The sequence below is a fragment of the Daktulosphaira vitifoliae genome, unplaced genomic scaffold (assembly GCF_025091365.1).
Source record: "Daktulosphaira vitifoliae isolate Bord-2020 unplaced genomic scaffold, ASM2509136v1 Scaffold_3, whole genome shotgun sequence".
Taxonomy (NCBI): Eukaryota; Metazoa; Arthropoda; class Insecta; order Hemiptera; family Phylloxeridae; genus Daktulosphaira; species Daktulosphaira vitifoliae.
The window spans coordinates 29,062,484-29,074,115 of NW_026099574.1; the positions used below are offsets into that span (position 1 = coordinate 29,062,484).

At 27.2% G+C, this 11,632-nt stretch overlaps 1 protein-coding gene across 2 annotated transcripts in view; it reads left to right on the forward strand.

Annotated features, from left to right (window-relative positions):
* Positions 1-4,082: 4,082 nt before the first annotated feature.
* The window catches only part of LOC126900809 (protein bicaudal C homolog 1), a 24,300-nt gene continuing 16,750 nt past the window's right edge, over positions 4,083-11,632 (forward strand). The window contains exons 1-6 of one of the 2 annotated variants that reach the window (XR_007702922.1): positions 4,083-4,378; positions 5,456-5,499; positions 5,590-5,659; positions 6,274-6,353; positions 6,884-7,096; positions 9,731-9,976. Coding sequence is in view for 1 of the 2 variants with exons in the window: in XM_050676768.1 (XP_050532725.1) it covers positions 4,153-4,378; positions 5,456-5,499; positions 5,590-5,659; positions 6,274-6,353; positions 6,884-7,096; positions 9,731-9,976 (879 nt within the window). In the remaining variant the exon portion in view is untranslated. The remainder of the gene's footprint in view (positions 4,379-5,455; positions 5,500-5,589; positions 5,660-6,273; positions 6,354-6,883; positions 7,097-9,730; positions 9,977-11,632) is intronic. The other variant, XM_050676768.1, reaches the window with a different exon arrangement.

An 11,632-nucleotide genomic window follows, 5' to 3' on the forward strand; every position in this document is an offset into this window, starting at 1 on the left:
CGATGCGAAGCTGAGAAGGTATTGGTTTTACTAAGATGTGTTTTTCTTTTTTTTTTTTTTTGTCTGTTACCACTTTTTCTCAGCTCTCACCGAACCGATTTCTTTCAACGATACGTCAAAAGATCACAAATTGTATCTAATCGAAGACATTATCCTCAACAATTTTAAAAATTTCCCTCGTTCCCCGTAAATGGGGGAAATCTCCAAAAAAATTACAAATTTAAAAATCGCTAATTTTTGATATTTTTTCAATATTTTTTACTTAAATCTGCCATAACTTTTTCAAAAATGAACAAATCAATATAATTGTTTTCTTTATAGATGCTTGATGTCTTTACCTATCATTTAGTATATTTTTTATAAATTTAACCCTTTACCAGCCCACCGGGGGGGGATTTAAAATGACAACTTTTTCACAAAAAATTAACTTTTTCAACTTAACTTTTGAAAGTGTTCCGGAAATACTGACACATTTATATATATCTTAAATTAAAGTTAATATAATGTTCTTTATTATAAAAAAAAAATTTTCGGATTTTATTTTGTCTTCACAGTGAAAAGGGCTATCAAATGCTATTTTTGTGTGAAAATTCTCGATTTTAAATTTTACATTTAAGAAATAATATTTATATCCTTTTTTCATTCGACATACTTTATCTTAATCAGGATATAAATAAGGAAAAAGAAGATCATGTAGCTTTAGGAATAATTTACCAATTTTTTTAAATTAAACACTAAAGATTTGCATCGAAGCGTTTCTTGTGATAGTGATTTTAATCACTGTCAGATATCATCTGTACTAGTCCAATCCAACTATGCCACGTCACCACTGTGCCGCGACCCCCCGTGCTGAGTTTTTTACATAATAAGCATTAAAAATTTGATCAAAAATGCTTTGTGCCACCAACGTTTTTCTCTTTATAATCTGAAAATTTTATCATGCCTGACCAGAGACATTCCAAAGTACCCTGAAAAATTCGTTGAAATCCGTTGGTTTTTGTTTTGCGCATAGTTTTTAGTAGGATATGATTTTGATTTGCGCATATCAATCTTGTTTAAATTTCATATTTGTTTATGTAGTTTTCACTAATATCATGGTATTTATATATTGTTTTTAATAATTATTAAGTTTGCCTACATGCAGTGCTGAATAATAACACTAGTTTACAAATAAAAAAAAATTTTCTGACCCATGACTTATGATAGTCATTTTTTATGTAAAATCGTCCACTGAGTCCGAAAATACAAATAGACCAATAAAAAATAAATTTATCAATAATATACTCAATAGACATTATACTGTAATACATAACAAAGAAAATTATATATTATTTTGTAATATTGATAAAAAAATGAAGAAATTATGGGAGATTGAAAAATAAAACAAATTTCCTAATAACATTTAATTCGATGCTTCAATTTTTGTAAAATATAGAAAAAAATATTGAAAAATTACTCACAATATTACTTTTCAAAACAAAATTTCGATTTCTTTTAGCTTCGATGCGAAGCTGAGAAGGTATTGGTTTTTATAAGATGTGTTTATTTTTTTTTTTTTTTGTGTCTGTTACCACTTTTTCTCAGCTCTCACCCAACCGATTTCTTTCAATGATACGTCAAAAGATCACATATCTTATCTAGTCGAAGACATTACCCTTAAAAATTGAAAAAATTTCCCTCGTTCCCCGTAAATGGGGGAAACCTCAAAAAAATTACAAATTTAAAAATCGCTAATTTTCAAAATGTTTAAAATTTTTTTTACTTAAAATTGCTATAACTTTTTTAAAAATAACCGAATCAATATAATTTTTTTTTTATAGATGCATGATATCATTACCCTTCATTTGGTATATTTTTTTTTTTATATGTGACCCTTTACTTGCCCACAGGGGGGGATTTAAAATGACATTTTTTTCACAAAAAATTAATTTTTTCAACTTGATTTTTGAAAGTGTTCCGGAAAGTCTGACACTTTTATATATATCTTAAATTAAAGTTAATGTAATATACTTTATTATGGTAAAAAAAATTTCGGACTTTATTTTATCTTCAAGGTGAAAATGGCTCCCGAATGCTATTATTGTGTGAAAATTCTCGATTTTATTTTTTACATTTTTAACTTTATAATGCTATGACATATTGAAAAGTGTATGGATCAACATTATTTTTTTATGAGAAATAATATTTTTTAATAATCCCTTTTTCATTCGACATACTTTATCTTAATTTTTTTTATCAGTTTTTATTTTCGGACTCAGTGGACGATTTTACATAAAAAATGACTATCATAAGTCATAGGTCAATTTTGTTGTAAACTAGTCTAATTAGTCGGTTATTATTATGAAGTATAATTGTAAATACACCTAAGTCTTTTGTTGTTATATTTTTATTTTATTTACAAATGTGGACTATTTTTCTATTAAAATACACTTATTGTACCCGGCTACGCTTTGTATTCCTACCGGAATAAGTGGCCATCTTTTAAGAACTGTCCAAAGGACTTAACGAGCCGTAGGCTTGAGTTATACAGGGCCCTGGGTTGGGACAGAGCCTCGTCTAGGCGAAGCTTGGAAAAAATATTTTTAAAGATAATCCTTTATGTAGACACGCTAATTAATATGTACCGTAATTGCAATGGCGTCTTGACTGCCTCAGATTTTAAAATTTATATATTATCTGACCGCATAGCAGTTCGCTGGACTAAGTTCTAGAAATACACGAGTATCTTTACACGAAACTATTCACCGGATTTTCAGATCTACATATATCAGTTTCTACTTAAGATAGTTGCTGGAAACTTTAAGTATAGATGATACTCTATTAGACTAAAATTCTGTGAGAGATGAGTTCTTAATATTAAGTTAATATTATTATTTCAAAATGTCTACTTTGTTATTCACTCATTCATTATCAAAATTATGTGATACTTCCCGTATAGATAGAAACATGAAATTCAGGCCAGAGATACATTTTAAAGTGAAAGTAATAAAAAATTCTGAAATTAAAGTCGCTTTAATTTTAAATTATTAACTAAAATTATGCTTTCATTGAAATATATAATAAATAAATTTATATAATTATGTTTAATATACTTATTAAAAATTATAACGTCGCTCTAGAATTTAAAGCAAACAGAAAGAAAAATATCCCTATAAAAATAACTGTGAAAAAGGGCCAAGTTCTAGAATACCCTTCTCTAAAAGAAATAGTGTGCGTGTCGAAGTGGTGATGTCTACTGTCTAATCTTTATTTAATTTATAAACTTTACACGTACTTCCATGAGAAACACTGCCCTTTTATTTTTATCGCTTATATAAATTCTGCTTCTAAGAGGATGAAATTGGGTTTGGAATTTAAATTCATAACCTATATAAAGGTCTCTAGATGACAAATTAAAATTTTAGTTGATAAATTTGCGCTTTCCTTATATTTTACTAGCGATAACTTAAATTATTTTGTACTAAACTTTACTAAATAGCGTTTAAAACTATTAAAAAAACATTGAGATGAACATGTTTCAAACACTTCAGTAAATTTTTGGACCAATAATATGGGTTATTTACAATTCAACCCTTAATTCTAAGCTATCTATTTCACTCGTAATGCAAATTCTTACTAAAGCTTTCTCTATAAAACTTAGATATGTTCCAATAATAACCGAAACCAATTACATTTACTGTAATAAATGCATTTACAAACCGAATATTCGATTAAAAGCCTAATTACAAAAATTATAATTATAATTAATGTATTGTTAATGGGAATAAATAATAAAAAAAACATGCAAGTTAAAATATAATATCTTCTCAATTTCAAAATAATGATTGTAATTTTAAAATTTTGATCTCTAAAAAGAGTTTTAATACATTAATTTATTTATTTATTAATAGATTAATGTTATGATAAAATTACACATCTAAAGGTATTGGTTAAGTATAATCTTTCGCAGATATTGATATGATATTGACAACTATTTAAAATTAAACAAGATACCCCTACCATTTGTTACGATTTCGTATTCTCAATTTTATTTCGATAACCTCATAGTTAAATTAAATTTATTATCTCTCGATAACATTATACAGTAGATAGGTACCGTCACTCTGGACGTCCCGGTTATTGTACTCAAATAGACCACTTAGGTAGTGTAAAATGACCAACAGTACAGCAAACAGCATGGCCGCTATGTCCTCGGCCGCTAGCTCAGACACCATGTCTGAGGTGTCAGATTCGGGAACGGGAACATCTGGAAGGAGCTATAGTGACAGCCGTGAAGAAATGCATCAGCTGGCAATTACCTTGGGCTTAGAGTCAACAGAAGACTTAGCTAAGGAACGGTTTAAAGTCGACAGGAAAAAGCTCGAGGCCATGTTACACTGTAAGTATGTTATGCACATAAGTCTACAGTATACAACGATAATGAAAACTGTTTACATTTTATTTTAAATTAGACATAAAAATATCATATATATTGTAGAATAAATTCTTCGGAAAAACTAAAACTGACTAATTATTAGTTTTAAAAACTGGGGAAATCCATAAAAAACATGTTAATAATTGAGGTTAATTAAGATTAGTTTAATTTATTCGAAAATATAAGATATTATGGTACAATGAAATTAATGGTATACTTGTATTTTATAAGTCGATCGGGAAGATTGAAGTTTTAGAAATCAATTAGATGTGAATTTTTATCAATTTTACAAAAAAAATATATTTTACTCTATACATTAAAAGTTATGATTATAATTAAAACTTTTAAATAATACAATAATAATAATAATTATTGTATTTATTTTTGGTGGAGCCTATATCAGGCATATTTTTCATTTACTGAGAAAACAATCAATATCTTATTGTTTTTTGAACTTGGAACGATATTATGATTTATTATTTTGCAAAAATGTTACTTCCAAATTACCAATAATTCCAATATTATTAAAATATACTTCTAATAGTCAAGATTTTTTTTAACTTAGCTTTAAAAACAAACGATTAAATCAAATCGGCTCATCAAATCTTTTGGAACTTATTAGATAAATAACTCTACGTGAATTTTTAAATATCTAATATATATTAAACGTGTTGATATTATATTGAAGTTGCATTGCAGTATAATAAGTTAAAATTTAATACACTAAAAATATTATCTTTAACGGTGTATGCTGATATGTAAGATAGGGCTTTTTACCCGCACCTATTTTATTATTTTTCCCTTATTATTTATGAATAAATAACTAATAAGGGGAAAACAGTATGTTATTAAGTTTAATGACATAAGCACGACTAGTATAAAATTTGTAAGAGACTAAATTTTTATTTCCATAACTTTAAAAATATTTCATATCAAAGAATTATATTTTTTTTTACAACACTTTTGGTGAGTTTTAGTCGCCTAGTTTTGCGTCTATAATCAACGGTTGAATTTATAATTGAATTTACATTTATTTTCAAGGTGATGGAGAAGACGGGATTACGGCAGTCAATTTTTTTCAAAAAGTAATTTGGATTAATTTTCTATTAATAATTTAATATTTCTAGTATATTATGTTTAATTTATTGGTATTTTTTAAAAACTTTTTGATACAGGTTATGACTGATACTAGAACATTAATATTATGGCCAACTAGGTTAAAAATTGGAGCAAAATCTAAAAAAGGTTGGTAAAAAATAGTTTAAAATCATCTTCCTGTTTAGTGTTTTTTTATTATGTTATTTAAAATTTTTATTCTTAATTTACTATGTACTCTTTTTATCACCAAAAAAAAGATACGTTTAGTTTTTGTTGTTTGATTAACAACTTTCAAGTTTTTAGTTAAAAATTGCAGTGGCATGCTCAGGATTTCATTATGGAGATTTAATCCTTATCTTTTCCTTTCATATAGTGTATCAAAAATTATTGCTTAGAAATTCAGTTTCTACTAATATACTAATTTTTTAGTTTACCTATAATTTTAATGATTGTTAATAATGAAAATCGTACTTTTAACAGTGGTGTATTTAGGAGTAGTCTAAGGTGGATGGAGCCCAGGCTGACTTTATTTTTAGAGAGTGGACTTTTTTTTTTAAAGCTACCTCCTTATAATTCTAATATAGAGAGGTCAGAAAAATAATTTAGCCTACGAGTGTCCAATACGCTAAATACGCCACTGACTCTTGAGGAAACACTAACTAAATTATAGTGTGAATTTAAAGGTCTTCAAAAATGATAAAAATTTATATGGTAAAATGATTTTTAATATTTTAATAATATGAACGTAAATACTTTTTTAGACCCACATGTTCGAATCGCAGGACTTCCAGATGATGTTAAAGCGGCCAAAATGCAAGTAATGAGCGTCTTAGATGATAGGGTATGCTAAAAGTTAATTAAATTTGTAGGAGTTTATTTCAATATTAGAAATAGTTAAATATTTTTAATTTACACTGTCTTCCCTTTTAAATTAAAACCTTATTCTTACTTAAATTTAATACGATTTATGAAAGATGAGTAAAAAAGTTTTCTATTTAACTGTGTTTATTTTCACTTTAAGTTAGGTTAAAGTTGTTATAATTCTATTCAGGACCATTTATAAGATTTTGGCGTGAGGTGGCTATATAAATTTTATTGATCAAAATGTTTTTATAAAAATTTTTTTCAATGTTTATTAATTTTATGATGATAATCTTAAAATATAAATAAAGAACATAAAATATCATTAAGTCATGACTACGAATATTAAAATAAAAAATTGTTATTTGATTCACCATTGTTAGCAATATTTAAAAGTTTTGATCTATTATATTGAGATTCGCCTCAAAGAATTTTTTTCAGGAAGAGACTAATGCCTTCTGAACCACTCCTAAATACGGCACTGATTGTATATTACAATTAATGTTTTAGAGTAATCGTGTGACAATGAAGTTGGACCTAAGCTACACTGACCATTCTCATATTATTGGGCGAGGAGGTCTGACAATTAAGCAAGTAATGGAAAATACTGGATGTCATATTCATTTTCCGGATTCAAACCGTACAAGTTTACTGGAAAAAAGTAATCAAGTTTCTATTGCTGGAAATTGTGGTGCCGTCGAACGAGCTAGAGCACGTGTTCGGGTAATTTATAAATACAATATAATATTTTATAATTAATAAAATAATTAAATTATAAATAGTTTTTATATAATGTTTTTCATTTATATAAATTATATTAATTTATAATAATTAAAATTTATGTATAATTTCTGTAGAAAAAAAATGTTAGACCAACTATTTACGATCCAACAGGGGCGGACTCAGAATTTATTCCAGGGGGGGGCGTTACTAGATACATTTTTTTTTTTAAGAACTGATTTATTATTTTGTGTTTAATACATTTCTATTTTTAAGAATTTATTTAATGTTTGCTGCATAATAATTTTTTAAATTACTATAGTATATGTTTTTTGATGACTTTGTGGACATAGGTATATAAAAATAAAATCGTTAATCATAAATTCTTTTTATATTAAGTATTTTAACTAACAATGATAATACTGGGAAGTATTAAGTATCAAGATTGTCGAATAATGTTATAGGTGATGTTATAGTAGTTAGTTCAATGTCTGACCTAAATTTTCTAATAAAGATATTTCACCCCTGAGTTTTTTTTCAATAGAAAAAGTAGATTCACCAAATAACACTATATTCATCAGAAATATCCTTTAAAGATTTATTATATTATTCAGTATTTTTAAGAAATTATATTAGATTTGATAGCATTAAAAAATTAAGGTTGAAACACTGAAGAAAATTAGAATTATTATTAGAAGATAATCTAATGTCAAAATCTGTAATTACTTCATCTAGAATTGGAATGTAAATTGTTATTTTCCAGTAACCTTGTTCATTTGTAGAGTCAACTTTAATATTATTTCTATTGATCTGCCTTTCTGTAGTCCTAGGAAGTTTTAGTTCAGAGTTTAATTTAGATATAATTTCATTGACATTTTTAAATATAATATCAAAATGTTTATTGGAATCATTCCGTTTTTTCCTCGGTACTTCTCTAAGGTCTTCTATTATAGTATTAGCAGAAAAATGGTCTATATTTTATTTTGAAGTAGTATACTTAAAGGTCTTGTTAGACACATTATATCATTTAAACAAAAAATATTCATAACATATTCACCATCTTGTGTAACTTTGCATAATAAGTTGGCTTTTGATGAAGTAAATAATCATGTCATGCAGAAATTTTTATTAAACTTTTTAAATAAATGGAAGGTAATTAATAAATTCTAATATATAATCATGCCTCTAAACCTAGCGAGTTACACAGTGACTTGTAAGTTTATACCCCAGATGTTTTTTTAAAACGAAATTTCTTTTAGCAGAAACATTGAAAAACTTGACTATTTCTTCAATGGTTCCAATAGCATTTCTAACACTTTGAACCTTATTTGATCTAGATAAATTATTGTTTAACGAATGATTTAAGCATGGACATTTCATAGTATTCTTAGCAGATTTTTGTATAACAGCAGTTGCTTCACATATATTAAATATTGCTTCAATAAACAGTTATAATGTATATGATGTTATTTCGATAATATGGGTGTTCCTACACAATTCGCATGCACTTATTATTTTTATTTTTAAATTTTTAGATACCAAGACCTAATTAAAGGTATTTAAATTTAACCAGTAAGCCAATAGCAAAGAGGGGGGGGGTGCGGCCCTTACGCCCACCCCTCTGGATCCACCACTGTGATCCAATGTTTTTTAGCTTCGATGCGAAGCTGAGAAGGTATTGGTTTTACTAAGATGTGTTTATTTTTTTTTTTTTTGTGTCTGTTACCTTAAATTAAAGCTTATGTAATTTACTTTATTTAAAAAAAAAAAATTAGAACTCTGGACTTGTCTTCATGGTGAACATGACTACCGTATGCAAAAATATGCTATTTTTGTGAAAAAATTCTTGATATTATATTTTACATTTTTTAACATTATGATGCTATAACTTATTGAAAAGTGTATGGATCAACACAATTTTTTTATGAGAAATAATATTTTTTAATAATCCCTTTTTCATTCGACATACTTTATCTTAATCAGGATATTAATAAGGAACTACCAGATCATGTAGCTTTTGGAATAATACATCAATTTTTTAAAATTAAACACTATCTAAAGATTTGCATCGAAGCGTTTTATTTTGATAGTGATTTTAATCACTGTCAGATATCATTATACTTGATCCAACTATGCCACTTCACCACTGTGCTGCGACCCCCATGTGCTGGGTTTTTGATAATGTTATTGGTATATTCGATAGTGTTGAGAAAAAATTGTCTATGTAAATATATTGTAAAAATGAGTTTAAGACATAAATTTTTCTTAATAATTATTTCGTTATAATAATAAAACGATCAAATTCATAATACGATTATACTCGGGTCTGTGAATTATATGCAATTATAAATTTTGTTTGAGTCACTTTGAGGGATTCAAGGATAGCGTGACTTTGTTGTAGGATTATAACAAAATGCAGAAATATAATTCGCTACAATATCAAATTTTATTAGATTAAAACATTGCGTTTCAGGTTTTAAGTTAAATAAAAAGTATAACAAGCATTAAAATATGTTATTCAAATAACATGCATGCTGATTAAGTGTTTTTGAATATCCTAAAATTATATTTTAGATTTATAAAAAAAATTCTGTGATATTTTGTTTTCTAGTTTTATACATAAAAAAAATCTTTTAGGAATTGACTCCATTGATATTTTGTTTTGATTGGCCAAATATTGGAACTGTCCAAAATTATCAAGATCCATCTAGCCAATTCCCATACATTGGTTCTATTCAAGAAAATTATAATGTTCATGTCATGTTTCGTACTAGACCAAAGCTTCATTCAACTATGGTTATGGTGAAGGGTCACGAATGGGATGTAGTAAGGGTTAAGGAAGCAACCATGCAACTTATTACTCATATGTGTGGTAATTTAGCAGTAAGTAAAATATATATATATATATTTGTTTTTTCTTAAGGATTACTATAAAAAAAATCAAATTTGACGTATTAACTTCGATGCAAAGCTGAGATTAATTTTACTATGTTGTGTCTTTTTTGTATTAACTTCGATGCAAAGCTGAGATTAATTTTACTATGTTGTGTCTTTTTTGTGCCCATTACCACTTTTTTCAGCTTTTACTGGATCGATATTTTTCAAAGTTCAAAAATTTTATCTAGTTAAAGACATTACCCTAAAAAATTGAAAAAATGTTCCTCGTTTTCTGTAAATAGGAAAAATTGTCTAAAAATTTACAATTTTTAAAACTTTTTACTTAAAACTGCTATTTGAAAAATGTTTGAATCAAAACAATTTTTTTAATGTCTTATGTATCTTGTTTTCATTTTTTAAAAATCTTATTAGAAGGAAAAATGCAAAAGAATGGAGGAATAGTATTGTGGTGTTGATATTTAAAGGTAAAGGAGACATACAGAAGTGTGGAAATTATAGAAGCATAAAGTTTACTAAAAGGTAATAGATAAGAGAATAAGAAATGAGACATCGGTATCTAAAAATCAATTTGGATTTATGCCTGCTAAGTCAACAATGGAGCCATTATTTTGTCTGAGACAACTAATAGAAAAATATAGGCAAAAGATGAAAAAGTTGTGTATGGTATTTATAGATTTGGAGAAAAGGTATGATAGAGAACCGAGAGAGGTTTAAAGTAGCATTAATGAGAAAAGGAGTCCCAAAAAGGTACATTAATATAATAGAGGTATTGACGAGGCTGTAAGACACAGGATTAAATACGGATGGTTGAAGTGGAAAGAAGCGTCTGGTCTGTTGGGCGATAAAAGAATTCCAATGAAGCTGATAAGACTACAGTGAGACCAGTAATGATGTATGGTTCAGAGTGTTGGGCGATTGACAAGAAAGTAGAGCAAAAAATGAGCGTAGCAGAGATGAAGAAAAAAAGAAACGTGTAGATTTTGCGAAGACACAAATTAATAAGGAAAATGATTTTTGGAAGTTTGTATTATTTAGTGATGAAAAACAGTTTAATATTTTTGGTTCAGGTGGGGGAGTTATGGCGTGAAGAAAACTGATAAGCAGATGAATGGCAAAAATTTGTGCTCAACAATAAAACATGAGGGTGGTTCAGAGTGTTGGACGGTTAACAAGAGTGACTAAAAAAGATAGGATAATAACGAACATNGGGTCCAGTATAGATTTAATCTGACAGTGATTAAAATCACTATCATAAGAAACGCTTCGATGCAAATCTGTAGATAGTGTTTAATTTTAAAAAATTGATGGATAATTGCAAAAGCAACATCAACTTCTATTGAAATAAAATACAAAACCCATAATTTTCATACAAAAATAGCATATTTTTGAATATGGTAGCCATTTGCGTATAGAAGATAGGTCGTCGGGACAGATTTTTTTTTTTCATTTTGTAGTACATAAAATAAGCTTTAATTTTATGTATGTTTAAAGGACGCAGTATACCCGGAACATTTACAAAAATTAAGTTGAAAAAGTTATTTTTTGTAAAAAAGTTACTATTTTAAATCCCCCCAGTGAGCAGAATAAGTGTTAGATTTTCAAAAAAAATTATATCAAATGAAAGGGAAATATCTAAGGTTT